Genomic DNA, 20,518 nt, shown 5'->3' on the forward strand with positions numbered 1-20,518 from the left:
ATAGTGATGAAAGTTGATGAAACTACGTGACTCGAATCATTCAAGTGTTAAGAAGATACTAGATTTTTTCAAATCTTTAAAATGACATTTTATGTTATAAAAAATTATTTTTTTGATAAACTCTGTTTAGAGGCAGCGCGCGCATACCGTAACAGCTGCGCGGAACCTTATTATCAACGTCAAATTAAAATTATAAATAATGGAGATAGTGTTTCGGAATTTGAAACTTTTTTATAGGAAATATTCCCCACTTCAACGAGCTTTTTTCAAAATTGCTCAAATAATAATATTTTTTGAGTTATTAACGAAAAACTAACTACCATTTTTTTAAATTATTTTGTTAATAACAATTGCAATTTTTTACCTGCCCCAAAATCTTACAAAAACATTCTAGAGGTGATTCCGAATCGAATGAGCTATCGCTCATATTTTTAGGACCGTTATCTCTATTTTTCATGTCACTAAGTGTTTTGGCAATGTATTGAATTTATTGGAACCTCTAGAGACACCCTACATTTTGTTTTATGAGATAGAGGCCATTGGCAGATCAAGATTTTCAGATGATGCGGTGCTGCAGGTTTTTCAAAGTTTTTCTGCAGCTGAAAAAGTAAATGCGCCACTGGAATCAATGACGTCGCCCCGGAGCGCCAATTAATTTCTGTTGTTGTTTTATAATTCCATGATTCGTATTTTGGAAGTGTTGTTATTATTATGTAATTTGAAAAAATATTCAGCTTTCTATATTAATTTATCAGAAACGTGATGGAAATTGACACGAAGATCATTCGGAAATATGTCTGTGCAAATTTGCAATTTTTGAAAAGATATTTTCAGCTCTATTGGATATTTAGTTCATTCTCTGACTGAAAAGTGGCAGTACGGTATAGCCCCTCTGATCCTCTTTGTATGTGTCCGTCAGATGTACTAGCCAGGAAAGAAAATATTTTTCAACTTGTATTCTAACTATCCTACATAGTAGATATTTCAAATTCAACTTCATTCAGTTACCTAAATGAAATAAAACGATGAAGAAAATGTTTGGAATTTCTCATTCCAGGGATGTTTTGCGAGTAAATTCTTGAAACTTTTTCTAGAATCAGCCCTATAATTTATCATCTGATAGGTGCTGTGAAAATTGATGAATAAATAAGGATTGGCTTCTGTGGAACTCGAATTACCTTCGTTATTTTCAGTTCACCTGAGAACATTTCTTCTTCAAAGAAAAATAAACTAGACTGATTAAGGTTCAATCAGAGCGTCATATTCACTCTCAATTTGAAGTTTCGGATTACTCAAAGCGACTCTATTGAGTTATATTATTTTTTCATACACCAATTTCAAAATGTGATAATATTTATTAAAAATAAGTTGGAAATATAAAAAAACCAGCCGAATATATCAGTCACCATGGAGTTAACATGTACAAATTTTGGCTACTTGCAGCTTTATTAGATATTATTATTTACATTTAATCAAGATGAAAGGCTGGTGAATGAAAGTATGTTTTTGATTGGTATAATTTTTTTGAGTCGCATGTAGGGCAGTAGTGAAATCAGTTGGGAGAAAAAGACGTTTGATTACCATTTTTCCATTTCTAGAAGTTTCCTGGACTCAATAAATGAATACAATGAATATTGTGCTATTGGTCTCACTCACGGAAAAATTATCAGAACGACAATAAGTACAAAGAACGTATATTGGGCATTGGAACGTACCCGTGTAGTTACTAGTTGCTCTGTTCATTTATTCGTCACTTTCACAACCGATCTACGTAATATTCAGACTATGAATGAGACCGAGTTGTATGGCGGAAAAGAGAGTTGAATGAACAAATTGTTTCCACATATGATTTTTTATTCGAAGTTTATTGAATTCTGCAAAAAATAGGGAGAAAAATTCCTCTGGAAAAGTCGGGAAAGAGGCTAGACGAAGAGATAATTCCAAATCTTCAGAGGAGCCACGTCATGATTTCTCAGTTTGGGTCAGTAGTAATAAATAGGTTCCCGAATTGATACCATCAGAACCAAAACAAAAATACTGTTTTTCTACTGATGCTATACACATCTCTCATCGCTTTCATATGTTCAAAATGAAAGATTTCTCACGCAGTGAGAATTATCCGCTATTACAGTGAGAAATAATTTCTCACTGTTATCACGATAACTCAAGTCAGTCATGAATTGTCATTTGTCAGATTGATATGACACGTTCTCCATGTTGACAACGCTACGCCAACGATTCGCGTGCAATATCCAAGTAGCCCATTGACGGCGTTTCCATAACAACAAAACCGAAGCACTGCATAAATATTGCTGTCAACTTACCCAACGGAAATGGTTTCATCGTTGATTGTTATAGAATGAGCAGTTCAGATTTATTAAATATTGAATATAATGGAATACGAAGATTAAGAGTTGGAAAATACACCTCCAGAAATTGTTCAGAAAGCAATAAATGTTTGCAATAATTTGCTACCAAGCATATCAAGAGAAAAATATGAAATCGCTCACAGAAACTTGGACGGACTGGAAAATGAAAGTCAAGGTAAATTCTTGTACCGAAAATACCTTGTTAGTTTATTTTAAAGAGTTGTCGGTGAATTTTCATTTTGTGGATACCCGGCGATTTTGAAAAAAGTTTTGACTGTACTTACGTATTTTGATGCGTAAATTACGAATCCTAAAGAAAAAAGCGGCGCTCTCCCTTATTTAAAAAGTTACGGCCCTTCAAAGTTCAGAAAAGGGCAAGTTTTCAGCCTTCTTTTTCACCAAATAAACTATTTGAAAACACAATCATTTATTCACTAGGTTAGATACTAGTGACATTTAAAAAAAAGCGGTTGGTATTTGTCCTCACCTACTATTTAAAATTCGTAGATTTGAATTTTCAGTTTGACGTGAGAGAAAAATACAAAATGAATTTGAACGAAATTCATAATTTAGTGAAACTAAGAAATAATTTAATTCTAAATTTGGTTTAAGTAGGAGTGTTTGAAGAAACAATACGTTGTACTAATTGCAATGAAGAGTGCAAATTAGATTATCACACTTTATAGTATAGATAATAGAAAGCGGATTATGAAAATTCCGAAGAAAAAAACTCAGTATATTTGTTGTAATTTTAAGAAACGTGCCAAAAACCAATTTACAAGCTAAAGAATGAAGGCAAAAAACATTTGAATTACTTTAGGAATATTGACTGCATCAGTCGTACCAACCATATCATTAACCTTAAAAACGTAAAATACAGTGATATGTAACCAAAAAGCAGCTCCGTACATTTATATAAAAAAAATGTTGATTATTGAAGAGAAAAGTGTTGAAAGAAAAAGGAATATGGTGTACAGATGACCTAGTGAATAAATGCTTGTGTTTTTAGATAGTTTATTTGGTGAAAAAAAAGGCTGAAAAGTTGCCCTTTCCGAACTTTGTAGGGCCGTAATTTTTAAATAAGGGAGAGCGCCGCTTTTTTCTTTCGGATTCGTAATCTACGCATCAAAATACGTAAGTACAGTCAAATTTTTTTCCAAAATCGCCGGGTGTTCATAAAACGAAAATTTACCAAACTGTATTGATATATCAAGATACGTAAAACTACGTGCATTTTTGAAACGCAAATCTGAAAAATATGCTCCAAAACAGTCAAAAACATTAACTTCTGAAGAAATTCAACAATTTTTTGAAGATGACCTGATGAAAAGTATTTGCTGATAAAGGTATGAATTGTTATCGAAAAATGAATGTTTGGTTTTGATTTCAGGCTGCTTCAGCTATTGGCCTTACAGGGGCATGCCGTTATGATGAATTTGTGATGAAAATTAAAAATCGGTGACATGGAAGATTTTAATTCGGCCGTTTTGATGAAATTACCCGATACTAAAACCAAGGTTCCTAGAAATTTCTCAGTCACACGAGAATTCTACTAAATTTACAAAAAATATGTGAAGCTTCGATCATGCACAAATGAAACACGTTTTATTTTTAAATTACAAAAATAGCAAATGTAGGAAACAGCCTGTGGGGATAAATGAATTTGGCACCATGGCGATAGAAATAGCGAAATTTTTGCAATTACGGAACCCTGAATTATATACTGGCCACTGTTTCCGAAGGTCATCTGCGACTATTTTAGTTAATGCAGAAGCAGATCTTTTAACTTTAAAACACAATGGGGGTTGAAAATCCAGCAATGTTGCTGAGTCTTATATCGACAACTCCATAGCTAACAAAATGAAAATATCAAAAAGTTTAGTAGAATCCTTTTAGCCTCCACCGCCATCAGAACCTGAACACAACAATACTGTGGAAACTCAGTACGTTTCCCCGTCAACTTCAACTTCGACCGCAGCTAATATTTCAATTACCGTTAATAAACATGTTCCTACCAGGAATTACTTTACAAAATTGTTCAAATATAACTGTTAATTACTATTTTAAGTGAAATATAAAAATGGGTTGATGACATACAAGTATTATTATATATGTATTTTAATTTTAAATACCTGAAAACAACGCAACCGTAAAAAAAAGTACAGTGTGCGTGAGAAAATGACATATTTCTCACTCGCTTGATTTGCGGCACTCGCAACAAACTTCTGCGCTCGTGAAATATAGCTTTAGGATGTCAAAGTCCTTTTTTAAAAATTAATTTTATTAACAAAAATTGATGTTAACAGTATGAGAGCAAAATTATAACCGAATTACAAAAGTATTCTTCCCATGAAGATAAGAATGCTTGCACATCAGTTTCCCAGAATCGCGAGATTCTGCTTCAGCATGGTCAGCGGTTCACATGGGAACGGGCGATATAATTCGTGAGAAATATGTCGTTTTTCTCACTTGTACAATATACTAACTACTTTCTTCCTTGGACGAGGCGAGTAAATTGAGAATCAATGTGAAATGGGTTCAATAAGAGTAGGCAAAAGTCAAACCATTTTTCGTAATCGTCTTCAATAATTTTTGGCATCGGATTTCATTCAATCAAAATGGTTCAGTTGATTCCTATTGATTTTTTTATAGATGACATAATGGTGATGTTTATCCTCAGAAGGGTCAGGGGCGTCACAAGAATGAAGGAAATGAGGAATACAAAAATAAGAAAGGTTTAGAAATCGAATCAATCCTGGAATACAGGGTGTTTCCTGATTACGGTACGAAACTTCGGAAGATGATTTGTTCAGTCGTTTAAAAAAAAGTTCTCATGAACATATGTCAGAAGTTGCTTCGTTCCTGAGATACAGGGCGTTGAAATTTATTTGAAAAAATATTTATAAAATATCATAAATATCCTTACACCGACTTGGTTGAAATCTGACACAGTTATTTGAAGTAATAAAGCGTTTATTGAGCACTATCTAGATTGAAATTATCAGGTCCAGTGGAGTGTTAGTGGGCGCCACAGCCAACAATATTGAAAAAAAAGTACGCCACTGACTTGTTTTTGCAGTTAATTTTGTTTTAGATTAATCAACTAAAAACTAAACTTTTTCGTCGCTTGTGTTTTCTTCATATCTATCTTCGTCTTCAAGGTAAAAATTGTAGCCACTCCGCATATCATGAAAATTTTCTTTGGAGACTATCCATATCCATGGACAATATAAAATAAAAAACAAAAGTAAATTATAAACAATTTCAACTTTAGAGTGAATGAGCAAAATGTCCACCTTCTGGTAAAATACACGACTGCAATCGATTTGTCATTGATTGTCTGACACGTTCAAAAATACCTGGAGTATTCTTTATGACATCGCAATTGTAAATTATTCGATTCCTCAAGTCATTCATATCTAGTACAGGGGTTTTCATGGATAGAAATCAAGAGGATTCATATCAGGACTGCAAGCTGACTAATTTTAAAGTCCTACACGTCCAATCCAGCGATTAGGGTAGGTGATGTCGAGATGCTGACAAACAAGAACACTGAAATGAGCTGGAGTCCCGTCGTTCATAAACCACATGTTGCCTCTCACAAGTACCGGCACTTCTAACGAAATGGGTAAATGATCTAATAAAAAATCCGTGTAGGATTCAAATATTACTGGTAGAAAAAATGGCCCAATTAGATAGTCAGCAATCATTCCTACCCAAACGTTCAGCGAAAATTGTTGCTGGAAATAGAAATGGAAAAGACTTTCTCTAATGACATGTATATTTTCGTCAATTCAAAAATTGTCGTTGTAAAAGTTCATGATAGCATCTCGTTGAAAAATTGCTCCGTCAGTAAACAAAATATTTGGTAGAAAATTATTATTGTGTGCCGTCGTATAAATCAACCACCTGCAAAACATCAATCTTGGATGAACATTACGAAGAAGTAGAGCTTGGACCCGCTGCATTTGACATTGGCTAAGGAGGTTTTTTAGAACAGTTCATACAGTTTTTGGGCTGACTTCCAGCTGCAGTGCAAACTTTGCTAACTCGTACTTTGAAAAATCTTTTTTTACCGCATCAAGTATAGCCTCTTCTAGTTCAGGCTTTGTATCAGTTTCTGGTATTCCACCAGCTGCATTTTTATTAAAACTTCCAGTTTCACATAATCTGAATGTTTTAGCACATGGAATCTCTCTGTTGAGATATCAGTCCAAGTAAATTATTTGTGCTACTTCCGCATTCCCGTTTGCTAATCCATAAATAAAATGCACGTCAGTCATTTCAGCGTTAGTAAAATCATTCATGATGGAATCACTGATAATTGATAACTCCAACCCTCACTGATATGACAACACTATCATAGTCAGCTGGTTTCCAAAGCAGGTGTTAATGTAAGTAAAGTGGCTTCAACTTTTTTCGCGAAAACGAAGCTAGATATGAAGAAAACATGACGAAAAAGTTGTATTATATGTTAATTGATCTAAAATAATTAAAAAGTACAAAAAAGTCAGTGGAGTTCTTTTGTTTCTCAATATTTTGGCTTTGGTACCTATTGAGACGTCACTGAACCAAATAATTCCAATCTGGTGCGGATAAAATAAGTTCAAAAAATCTGTTCAAAATCTGTTTTTCCGTTAATCAGCTGTCGCCCCCATACGAACGACAACTCTCAAAAGTTGAGAACCTGTGCGAGCTAAGGACTAACGAGGTCTTACCTTTTAACGTGTGATTCCTAACACGGTTGCAGAATCATTCCAGCTTCAACCAGATAAATTCTCTCGAGAAAAATATCTGGTCGAGGCGGGAACGAACCCACGATCTTCTGATCGTGAGTCGGGCGCACTACCAACGCGGCCAATTCCACAACATAACATAACACAACATAACATTCCACTTCATAACAACAAATAACTGTAGCAAATTTCAACCAAATCGGAATAAGGATATTCATGATATTTTATGAATACTGTTTCTTTGAAACTCCAACGCCCTTCATATCAGAAACAAAGCAACTCCGGAAATATGTTCATAAATTTTTTTTCCCCTAAAAAACCTAACGAAATCACGCTCCGAAATTTCGTACCGTAGTTAGGAAACACCCTGTATATTGAAAAACTACATCTAGCTTGATGAGGACGTTTGGAAAAAATGAATAACACAAATCAATTGAACAGATATGTGAAATAAAATCACAGAAAAAGGATCAAGATGTACAGAGGGGAAGAGAATAGCAAGAAACACAAAGAAATGGGTTTATTTCGTACATAAATTTAATGTAATGTGTTGAAGAAATCCGACATCATAATAATGGTATTTTTTGCTTGCTTGATCTATTCGCGGGCAGATGGCGTTGTACATAACCCCTTTGATATAATTCGAAATCACTTTACATGTATTTCTTCATTTGAAAAAAGTATTTTTTTTATAAACACGCGCACCTGCTTCCTAATTTGTAACCCTCCTTTGCGCGCCTGCTGCTTTGGGCTTGGTAGCTGATTTTCAGACTCCCTTTCCGGAAGCGGAAAATATCAATGGTCATTTTTCTAGACAATATACGGCTGATTGATCCCGAAGTTTAGATACAGTAAATATAGTTTAAAAAGACTAAAAAACATTCTTTTAAAGAACATGGAACTGAAAAGTTGAAAATATTTTCTTATAAGCTTAAAACAATAACAAATTAAAAATACTAGTATTATTGTGAAAAAAGCGTGACCGCTTTGTGCCATATTTTTTAAACGCTTTATATTAGCTTCACCTGTATGTATGTAATTATGTATGTATGTATGTATGTATGTATGTATGTATGCATGTATGTGTGTTTGTATGTATGTTTGTTTGGAATTCTCAAGCTTGAAATCTGTATTAACAGAATTATCGTATTGCTTGCTAAAAACAAAATCAAAATAAAAATTATATTTTAAGAATTATAAGTGTTAGCGAAATTTTGTACTACAGATGAAATATCTAAATATTTACAATCACCCGTGATTCAGTACAGAAAAAAGTTTTGAACGAAACGGAAGATACATTTCAAAATCTAATTCGATTATTTGAAAGCAAACCAGAATATAGATTTCAACAATGAAAACTTTATCGTAAATTGTACACCTAAAAAATTCAGTTACTCAAATATTTCAGAAAATCGAAAAATTAGAATTGAGGTGCTTGACATACATATCAAATCAAAAGATTGATTTGAAAAATAAAATTATTCACTGAAAATATATTTTTAGTCCATTAATATTTTGATTGAAACTTTGAATCAAAACATCAAGACTGAATTGTTTTTTGAAATTATTACTGTAAATTTTCTCTCTACTTCGAAACAAATTTTACAACTGTCCGCCCTCTGTTGAAGACTCACTGCATCTCAGTATTACTATAGAATTATCATTAGAATTTATTATGTTGTTTGAGAGGAATTTTACATTCGTGCGCCGTCTGTTGAAGATTTATAATACTAGTGACTAGAACTTGAAAAAAAATTATTTATGACAATAAATCGGACGAAAAAGTGAAAAATGAATATAGCTTAGAAAACTAAAAAAGACGCTTTTAAAGAACATCGAACTAAAAAGTTGAAAGTACTTTTCATTCATTATTGTTTTAAGCTTATTTAGTTCGATGTTCTTTAAAAGCGTGTTTTTCAGTTTTTTAAACATGGCAGATCAGATCGTACATGTGTTTCCACTAACAAATCAGTAATAAATAAAAAATACTAACCTCTTTGACGTTGTTCTTGACCCTTTCCTGGTGACCCTTCGACTCTCGTAGAACTTTGAACTCATCTCCGAGTCCATCACTTAATTTAGCGTTGCTACCATTTTTAAATAAACTTTTGCGTTGCATGAATTTCCGAAAAGCGTTCGCGTCAGCATTTTCACTATCACAGTTTTCGAAAAAATTTATATAAACGTCGTTATCGTTTTTCAAAAAGTCCTCTACACTATTGGACGGCTTGAATTTTATGAATTTTCCGTCAAGAGAGTGAGCTGTTTTCGGGGATATCTGTGATTTTTTGTATTTGTGGATCAAGGAGTCGCTGTTGCTGAATTTTTTCGTTTTGCTGCGTTTCCTCCTAGGATGCTTTGGTGTCTGTTCGTTGGTTTCGAAATCGTCGATTATTTTTTTGATTATGTTTATGTTTTCGGGATTGACGTGGTTCATATTGCTCGATTTTTCTATTGGATCGGATTTTATTAACATTTTTGGGTTAGGTGTTGAGTACTATTGGTTATATCCATTCCAGAAACTATAAAATGTAGTATTTGTATCAATCTCTAAGTAACTTGACAATTAAAGATTTGTGTAGCATACCAAATGTTCAAGGCCCGTTGATAATCATGCACTCGCTACAGTTTTGCAAAAAGGAAAAATTGAATGAATGCATATGGAATGAGAATGGAATCAGGGCAAGGTAAAGTAGTCACAATATGGCAGAAATTCTGAAATGATGTCTTGTGCTTACTGCAAATAGTGGAGAATAATTACAATGGCATCAATCTGGAAAAATGCCGCAGAAGAATTTTGAGAATGAAACCAATTTTCAGCCAAAAAAGAGTTCACTTCTCAAAAAAAAATTGGCTGGAGAATGGGATTGAAATTATGGCAATATGAATAAAATGACCAGGCATAAAACTCCTCTAATATCTTTCGAAGAAGTTCGAAAATAACTGAAATCAAAGCAAATATTGTCTTCAGTTCTGAAGATGGGGGCAGATTTTGGAATCCAGAACGTTGAAACGGGATTTTGGAAAAATATTCCATTTTAGAATTATGATGGGTATATGTTCTATTCTTTTTTTATTAGGCAGAAGAATAGAGTATAGCACGTTACTGACTTTCTTTGTGAAAAATATATTGAATTTTCACGGTAACGTGTATCAGGGCAAACTAGAACTTTGCGCCCTTCCTATACTCATATATGTGTGTCACCTCTGTTTGAACAGAGCATATACTTTGTGTCTGCCCCGCTGGGGACCGAATCAGGTTTTTAGAGTTCGGCAGAGCCGTACTTTTACCATCTGACCTGAAAGACCACTAACCATAGAAAATAATCGGCTTCGTTAAGAAGCTGGGTTTATTTGGTCGAGTGTGAATAGGTGTGAGCCACAATAAACCCTTGCGGGTTGCGGTAGAGGGTCGAATAGACATAACTTAACCTAACATTCATATGAGATTCTCCTTTACAATTTTGATATTTCAAGATTTCCTCCACAAAAAAATGGCTTTTCAAAATCTGGGTGATGTACTGAACTTTGAAAGCGCATTTTCTATTTCAACTGCGAGGGAAACCTAAAAACTCACATGAATGATAAGCATTATGAAGCAAAAGCCGTGCAAGATAAATAATAAATCAGATGTTTCTATTCTTAATACCCAAAGTGGTAAGAAAGCGAATATTCGGGTTTGTATATTAGACCGCCACAATTGTTGAGTATTGAATCTTTAGATATTGGAAAAAATCATATCACTCGAGGTTCTGAGTTACTCAAGCAAACATCAATTTGGTACCAAAAATGTTCCGTATTTCACAAATCCTTTGAAATATTATCAGTACTTCTCCAGAAAACTCAGTGGAATAGCAGTGGATTATTCTAAATGATACAATGGCATGAGATATGGAACGAACCATACTATTATGTGATCAATCAAGAATGATCAAGAGCAAAATCAATGTTTTGTGAAATATTTTTTTAGTATAAACTTTTTCCTCACACCACGTATGAGAAATATGTGAGGTCAGCTATTTCAGATTCGGTCATTCTTATTGTTACTATATTATTATTTTAATGTGGATTATTTCTTGAATTGAAATTTATCATTTAACATTTGCCATTCATCTCTAAGTTTTAATGCAGAACTTAAATTTACTTTCCCACAATTTGCGAAATGATTGGCAGATGTTAGGATTTCCATTATGTGACAAGGTGAACAGAGATGAAGCCTAGATGCAAAGTTTGGATGTAATGTTTGGATCACATTGTGAAAAAGTACGAAAAAGTAAAAAAATTGAGAGAAAATGAAAGTTTATTCAGATTAGAAGTGTGGATTTCTAACAGTGGACATACGCGAAGCTTTTGATAAGTTGATCATAACAATTTACCTACAAAATTGGCAGCAAAGATAAAGTTTTCACCTGATTTCAGAAATTATTTGTCTGGAAGAAAGTTGTACATACAATTTTTATTTCGTGTAATTGAATGTTTATATGTAAATAGCTGTTTCAAAAAGGCATTTTCTTCCAGCTCATGTCTGAAAGTTGCTTCTTTGCATGATCTACACATCTTTGTATACGGTTAATTTTTTGAAATTGATTGAAATGAAGAACTAGAAAACCAGAACCTTTCTTTCGAAAAGAAGTTTATTGACTTTCTACTTCTCCATCATTGAACGAAAAATGTGGAAAATTTTTATATAGAGAACTAGAGAGCATTATTGAATTGATTTTTGATCCAAGTGCTATCTTCTTATGGCTGAAATCAACTTTTATGTTTCTAGTAGTAAAAAAATAGTGGAAAACCGATTAACTTCATCTGGTTATATCACATCTAATTGCATGAGATAGATATATGGTTTTCATTACCTATTAGAATTCTGTTATCAAGAACATTCGGTCGGGATTCTTAGAAATATAAACTGCCGTAATTGTGAAATTCCAAAGGTGCTGAATTTAGAATTTTTGAGACTGAATACCACTTCTGTCAGTTGATTAGATTGTACGTGTTTCAGATCTCATTGAGTTTTCCCAATAAATAAAGACCTTCTAACAATTATTTCAATATCGTAGGAGTTCTTCCTTTTACTCAAAGAGTCTTTAACATTAATTTAAAATTAAAATTGGTACAGAGGATTATGTTACCGCTAGTCATTTGCTTTAACGATGTTCAATCTTATTAGAAATGTTTGAATCGTTGCACGAGACGATAGTTTTTTCCTAGAACCCAGCGATTCAAGGGTATACTTGGAAATATAGCTCCATACATATGAGCCATATTTCAAAAGCGATCTATCATTCACGTACAAACAGTTGAGTATACTGTGAAGTAGGGTTTATGTATCTCACAAAACTGTTTTTTCTCAAGCACCAGAACTTTGTTTTTTTTCAAGCTCATTGAAGAACTGGTTTCATCACAAGATGATCAAAAGTGTCACAGTTCTTGTGTTTAGGAAACATCATTTTCATAAAATTCATTTTACGTCTGAGGTTCTAACTGTATCTCAAAGTGATGATTTATGTGATGAAAACTACGGAAAGGATTACCTCATTAAATATTATTCGAAAGAAAAACGTACAATACAGGAAATAGCAGCCAGTAATGGTTTCTCGAGGGGTATTGTAGATGATATTAAAGAAGTAAAATTTAATTTGACTTCAATACCACCAATATACGAAGAACTTTGGAAAAATTTTCAAGGAACTAGGTATGAAGATGGTATTTAAAACAAGTCATACACTACAGAGCCTTTTAGGAAATCCGAAGGACAATGTCAAGAATTCGGAAAAGTCCGAAATTTACGAAATTAAATGTAAGGACTGTGAGGCAAAATATTATGGACAGACTAAAATATCTATCAAAATAAGATATAAGGAACACTTAGCACACCAAAACAAAAAAATATTATGAATAACGATGGTGGACCAATACCTAATAGTATACTAGTCAGCTTGTTGAAGTAATATTTCATTGATAGATTTATCTGACTGTTTGATAAGGCGATATTATGAAATTATTTTTTGAGATCTCTAGATAAGGCAACATGTAAAATTAATCAAAGACAATCAAGACCAGGTACCTAGCAGAGCTATCTATGATATAAATAAAGACAATATTGTTTGTAATTCAGTTCAATTTTTTTAAATAATTATAATGTTTATTCATAAATAGCGAAAAAAGAATACAGACCTTCTATAGTTTTAAAACAAAATGATTCTAAAAAAACTCTTGGAATGAACAAAAAATCCACCGAAGCTGATATTATCAGCTTGTTTGTGGTGACATATTATTAAGGTGTGATGTTGACGAATCAAATGAAATAAGGGAGAGTGTTGTACCTTTGGGCGCTTGTACCTCTGGCCTTGCCAAAGGTACAAATTCATCAGGATGATCAAACGTAAAACTGGACAGTAAAAAGGAAATTGCACACTACGTTGCCAAGATAGTTGAGGTATTAGATGACAAATACTTAGTCAAATATTTAAAAACAGTTAGTAGAAATAATAAATTTGTGTATTCAGATAAGGAGGTCTCTTGTGTCTCCGGAGGAGACACAATAAAATAACTGCCTTCACCAGATTTGGTTGAAACATCACAAAGCCAACAAAATATGATGTCCTTTAATGTTATATTTGATATATACAATGTAAAGTAATCATGTTTGTCATCTTATAATTGATGTAATGAAGAATATTCCGTTAGTTTGTGTTGTTTATTCTTAATTGAAGGCAATTTGCCCTCTGTTCACAGGTACAACATATTATGGACAAAGGTACAACACAGTGTTGTACCTTTGGACGCCCTGTCGAAAAAATTTCAACTTTTTTTTCAAAAGGTAACTGAAACGAATCCATAGACGTATACTTTGTGATTTATAGATAAAGGTTGTATCTAGTTCTGTGTGCTTCAATAGTCATTATAAAGCAACTCTTGAACATTTTGAGTCAATCGACATGAAATTTGCCCAAAGATACAACACTCTCCCCTACAGTCAAATAATGGAAAAGAAAACAAGGGTAAAAATAAGATTACAGGTTACAGAGTTTCAGATATAGCTTAATTATAAAAAGAGCAGTAGACCAAAGTTGGAACAAAAATGGCTTGAGAAAAGTGTAAACAATATAATTTTTTCTCAAGGAAATAATACTAAATAATAATACCAAAAATTCCATAAAAATAAAATTACTATTCAGGTTATCATAACGATAATATTGAGAGAATTCAGCAGAATATACGAATTGTAACTATAATTTGTTGTGAAGTAAGGATAATTAGTACAAAAGAATCGTTTCAAACGTTATATTTACGTCATAAATAATCATGAAATATGAGACAAGAGCGATCATCAAAATCAAGAAAGTATAACTTGTGTTGATGTGATGATGGTATGCCTCAGATTTCCACAGAAATATCTGAGAGAACGAGTGTGTGAAAGAAATTATTTTAAATAGCCTTAACTTTACTATCAATCATAGTATGTATTTTTTATTATCGACTAATCGATGTGTTAAAATTATTGATCTTGAAATCAGCCATAGCTTCAGCTTCTTCTTGAACAGAGATAATGAGTTCAGTTGTTTCAATTCATTCGGTAGAACTCAAACCTATTACATTTGACTTCCAAAAGGCATACAATATATGCCATGATTTTCTTCACTCGCGCACATAATCAATAATCACAATGATCTCACTGGAAAAACTTCATCATATTTTGTGCCAAAATGAATTTATAACTGTGAAGATGTTTCGAATAGTTACCGTTGAATCTTCAAGATCCTCTCTGAATTTTTTCCCTATCTAGCATTTCAACTTTTATTTGTTAATTTGGAATAACAATTCGAATCAGAGCTCAAGTTAGACCTTCTATGAAATATTGCTCATACAGGGTCGCTGAAATGTATGGAAACGGTTGATTATCTCTTAAAGTAAGATAGCTGGCGAAAAATATTAAGATACAAAAGTTTTAGGGTTTTTCAAAATCTACCACATTTAATGAAAATTAAGTATACAGGATCAGACAAAAAGTTTTGAAGAAATTAAGTTGCTTTTTCTTTAATACAACACCCTATATAATATTTCACATTTCAATTCTGAATTCAACCGTTTTCGAGATATCAAATTTTGAAAGTAACTTTTTACTACTCTCAAATTTATCGAAGAAAAAGCACGATGTATATTTATTATGAAAGTCACACAAGGGGGATGTGGATATGATGACAATTCAAATATAATAATAATAATAATAATAATAATAATAATAAGCAGGGATGGCCACTAACACCCTTGGCCTTTGGTGAGTTGCGACACCACTTACCCGAGCAACTGGTGCAAAACCGGACCGGCAGCCCAGGCGCACCCGGGAAGGAGAACTATATTCTCCCTCCGGTGCCGGCCGTGGGTCCACAGGGCTAACCACCCGGTGGACTCAACACTTGGTTCCCAACAATCGAGGAAGAGGCCCCCACAATCGACCCGCTCGGAGGGGTCAGAGGCAAGGTGGTGGGGCCCATAACGATGATTTGCCTACCGACGACAACCCTGGCAACGACAACGGACGCTTTGAGTGGACGCATGAGCTGAGAGATAGCCTTATGCATTGCTACGAGAGTAGTGAGCCCGCGCGAAGAGGGTACATGGCGAGATTGCATGCTCTGTGGTGTGAAACACATCCGGAGCATGCCGCCTTTTCCGCCCAAAATCTTAGGGATTACGTATCCTATCTTCGGCGGCAGGGCTATATAGCTCCTCCCCAGTCTGCTAACGAAGTGGTAGAAGTGGCAGTTCTACCACCCGTTGGCACGGCTGGAGAGGAGACTCGCACCATACCACCAATGGAGACGACAATCAGGGCGCTCCACAGAATTAGGCCCCTGAAGCCACAAGAACTGGCTTGTTTGGATGCGGAGGTTCATAGTGTTCTAACAGAAGAGGCTGACATCTGGCAAATCAACACCGCCGTGTATAACGTCGTCCAATCGCTTTCCGAATCGGAAGGACGAAATCCCGGCCTTGCGGTTCGGAAGATTGAACGGCGTGTACACAAGATGGAGGCTAAGATCACGTCGGCGAGACAACACGCGTCTCGTATCCAATGTGTGATGGACTACAGGGCGGCCAATAGGCCTTTCACGCCCGCAGTGCGGCGAATAGCCGCCAATTTACGACGTATCCATCACACTCTAAGCCAAGGCGTGCTGTTGACCACCAAACAGCATTGCCTTGATAGGATACGAATGCTAGTGGCTGCTAAGAAGTCACTAGTGAGGCGAGCGAGAAGTATCGCGGAAAATCTTAAGTTCCGCGAGAAACCTTCTCGCTTATTCCAAGAGCCTCCACGTGTTGTGGATAATCCGCCGACTGCTGATCAGGTGGAATCCTTCTGGAAGGATATCTATGAACACCCGCAGCCACTCAACTTAGACACTCCAGCCCTAGCGCAGTTCGAAGCTTTCAACAGAGAGCTTCGACAGCCTGAGCTCAATGAACTGCGCAACCCGATAACCCCGGATGACGTTCGAAGAGCCCTTGTTGGTTCCAAGAACTTTGCTGCTCCAGGCCCAGATGGGCTGAACACTTATTGGTGGAAAAAACTACCAAGTACCCACCGCCATCTGGCCAGAGTTTTCAACTTATGGCTGGACGGAGAGCAGCCGATTCCGGAATGGTTTGTCGAGGGGCGGACCGTTCTCATCCCCAAAAGCGGAGATTTGTCGATTCCTAAGAATTACAGACCGATAACATGCTTGAATTCGTGTTATAAGTTGTTTACAAGCATCTTATACACACGAATACTCACCGCAGTTGACCGAGTGTTCGAACGGATATATGAGCAGAGAGGGTCGAAGAGAGGAGTCGCTGGATGTAAAGAGAACCTGCTCATCGATAGATGTGTAACGCAGGACTCGATACAATATAAGCGTAACCTCTCTATGGCCTGGATCGATTACCGTAAGGCATTTGATACAATTTCGCATGAGCTCATTTTGCATTTGCTCAGATGCCTTGCGGTACCCGACAACATAGTGAGATGCATTGAACAACTGATACCACTTTGGCGAACTCGCTTCACCATAACATCTGGTCAAGCAAGAGTCCAAACAGGGTGGGTCACTTTCAGAAGGGGTGTATTTCAGGGTGATTCCCTCAGTCCACTTCTATTCTGCATCTCACTATTGCCATTATCCGTTGCGCTCAGAAACACTCGAGGGTATAACTGTGGCACCCCGGAAACCGGAGGCACAAGGTCACCCACCTGTTTTATATGGATGATCTTAAACTTTATGCCTCTGGAGAGAAGGATCTCCATCAGTCCTTGAGGGTGGTGGAAGAGTACACGCATGCTATCGGTATGAAATTCGGGATAGACAAATGTGCAATGGTTCATCTCAAAAGAGGACGATGCGGGGACTACGGAGAGGATGTGCAGCTCGTAGATGGAAGCATCCTACACCATCTGGATGCCGGAGAGACGTATACTTACCTCGGGGTGGAACAACGCCACTCACAAGAGGTAACCGCAGTGAAAAACTCTCTCCGCGGCAAGTATCAGCACAAACTTCGACAGATCTGGTCATCGGAGCTGTCGGGGAAGAACAAAGTTGCTGCAACAAATATGCTTGCCGTTCCAATCTTACTCTACTCGTTTGGAGTAGTGAAGTGGACTCGGGAGGAGCTGTATCAACTCGACGTAAGGACCCGAAAAATGATGCATCTCTATAGGAGTTTGCATCCCAAATCGTCCGTTCCACGGTTGTACTTCCCCCGACAACAGGGAGGTCGTGGACTTTTGAGTTTGGAGTGTCTACATGACAGAATGGTACTGGATACAGCCTGTAAAGTCGTCAGGAGTTCGGATCCCCTTCTCTGCATGGTCCGTGACCATGAGAGAGCAGGAATTGGAGCATTTCTCTTTAGGGCAGCTGCTCGAGCAGCTGATGAACTCGGTATAGTTTTCGACTCTGAACGAGGTGACTACAACTCTGTCACCGAGTTGGAACCCGTTCAGCAAAAAGCTCAGATAAAAGCCGCAGAGATCACCTTACTTCTGCGGAGACACAGGGATAAGCCAATGCATGGGGTCTTCTTCAATAATATTGAAGACCTTGGCTTATCAAAGCGCCTGACGTTCGCTTTTCTCAGGTCGAGTGGGCTGAAGTCGGAAACTGAGGGGTTCATCATGGCTTGCCAGGATGGTGTCTTTAACACCTTAGTCTACCGCAGTCGCGTGATGGGTATAGAGGTTCCTGACACAAGGTGCAGGGCCTGCCGCGAGGCGCCCGAGACCCTAATGCACTTGCTATCAGCATGTCCAACATATGCGGTCTCGGCCTATATCCATAGACATAACGCGGCCCTAAGGGTGCTATATTATCATCTACGGCACTCCTACGGTATTGACGAGACACCGGTGTTGCCCTACGCTCCGGGGGATATTGAATCCGTTGTGGGGAACGAGAAGTGCCGAATTTATTGGAACTATTCGTTCCCCACCCTCAGGCTCATACAAGCTAATAAGCCTGATGTAGTTCTTCTCGACCACCAGATCAAGACGATATTTGTCGTGGAGTTTTCAGCTCCTGGCGAGACGAATATCGTCAGAAAAGAGGTGGAAAAACGGATAAAATATCGAGATTTTCTCTTCGAACTCCGCAGACTCTATCCAGATCACTCTGTCAAGATGGTCGTTCTGATTGTTGGAGTCCTTGGTGGAATGATGTCTTCTCTACTCTCGAATCTCAAAATCATACCGGCTTGCCGCATTAAGGCAGAAATCTTAGCCGCACAGATGCAGAAGGCTGTCATTCTTGGCTCACTGCGTTTGCTCAGGGCACATGATTCTCGGACCCAATGATCACTTACCCCACGGTGTGGGGAGTGGTCATTGGTTGATTATGCTGGCGCGCCCTCCCGAATGTATCGGGGCTTCGGGGGATAGGGCCTGACCAGCGCACACTACGGTGAAAAAAAAAAAAAAAAAAAAAAAAAAAAAAAATAATTCCCGGTTGTACTTCCCCCGACAACAGGGAGGTCGTGGACTTTTGAGTTTGGAGTGTCTACATGACAGAATGGTACTGGATACAGCCTGTAAAGTCGTCAGGAGTTCGGATCCCCTTCTCTGCATGGTCCGTGACCATGAGAGAGCAGGAATTGGAGCATTTCTCCTTAGTGCAGCTGCTCGAGCAGCTGATGAACTCGGTATAGTTTTCGACTCTGAACGAGGTGACTACAACTCTGTTACCGAGTTGGAACCCGTTCAGCAAAAAGCTCAGATAGAAGCCGCAGAGATCACCTTACTTCTGCGGAAACACAGGGATAAGCCAATGCATGGTGTCTTCTTCAATAATATTGAAGACCTTGGCTTATCAAAGCGCCTGACGTTCGCCTTTCTCAGGTTGAGTGGGCTGAAGTCGGAAATTGAGGGGTTCATCATAGCTTGCCAAGATGGTGTCTTCAACACCTTAGTCTACCGCAGTCGCGTGATGGGTATAGAGGTTCCTGACACAAGGTGCAGGGCCTGCCGCGAGGCGCCCGAGACCCCAATGCACTTGCTATCAGCATGTCCAGCATATGCGGTCTCGGCCTATATCCATCGACATAACGCGGCCCTAAGAGTGCTATATTACCATCTACGGCACTCTTACGGTATTGACGAGACACCGGTGTAGCCCTACGTACCGGGGGATATTGAATCCGTTGTGGGGAACGAGAAGTGCCGAATTTATTGGAACTATTCGTTCCCCACCCTCAGGCTCATACAAGCTAATAAGCCTGATGTAGTCCTTTTCGACCACCAGATCAAAACGATATTTGTCGTGGAGTTTTCAGATCCTGGCGAGACGAATATCGTCAGAAAAGAGGAGAAAAAACGGATAAAATATCGAGATTTTCTCTTCGAACTCCGCAGACTCTATCCAGATCACTATGTCAAGATGGTCGTTCTGATTATTGGAGTCCTTGGTGGAATGATGTCTTCTCTACTCTCGATTCTCAAAATCATACCGGCTTGCCGCACTAAGGCAGAAATCTTAGCCGCACAGATGCAGAAGGCTGTCATTCTTGGCTCACTGCGTTTGCTCAGGGCACATGATTCTCGGACCCAATGATCACTTACCCCAGGGTGTGGGGAGTGGTCATTGGTTGATTATGCTGGCGCGCCCTCCCGAATGTATTGGGGCTTCGGGGGATAGGGCCTGACCAGCGCACACTACGGTGAAAAAAAAATAATAATAATAAATCGGCTTTATTGATAATACAAAAAAGACAATACAAAGATATATTTGAAAATGAAATGTTTTTACAGGAAATAAAAAAGCATAACTGTTAAGGGTTGATAAAAATACATGAAACGATAAAATTCATTTTTTAATGAATGTCCACGATATTTAAAATTTTATGAAAACAATAGTCATGCCAGGAGAAAAAGAG

The 20,518-nt window shown here is 37.0% G+C and overlaps 1 protein-coding gene across 10 annotated transcripts in view; it reads right to left on the minus strand.

Moving 5' to 3' along the window:
- The window catches only part of LOC111504205 (potassium voltage-gated channel seizure), a 741,437-nt gene that overhangs the window by 358,234 nt on the left and 362,685 nt on the right, over nucleotides 1-20,518 (minus strand). The window contains exon 1 of one of the 10 annotated variants that reach the window (XM_074183664.1): nucleotides 9,099-9,616. The exons of the other annotated variants lie outside the window; for them this stretch is intronic. Coding sequence (XP_074039765.1) covers nucleotides 9,099-9,581 — 483 coding nt within the window. The 5' untranslated portion in view covers nucleotides 9,582-9,616. Of the gene's footprint in view, nucleotides 1-9,098; nucleotides 9,617-20,518 lie in introns of those variants that run through there. 10 annotated transcript variants of the gene reach the window in all.

The sequence above is a fragment of the Leptinotarsa decemlineata genome, unplaced genomic scaffold (assembly GCF_025532065.1).
Source record: "Leptinotarsa decemlineata unplaced genomic scaffold, Ldec_3_MD MMD2_tig00026340_RagTag_RagTag, whole genome shotgun sequence".
Taxonomy (NCBI): Eukaryota; Metazoa; Arthropoda; class Insecta; order Coleoptera; family Chrysomelidae; genus Leptinotarsa; species Leptinotarsa decemlineata.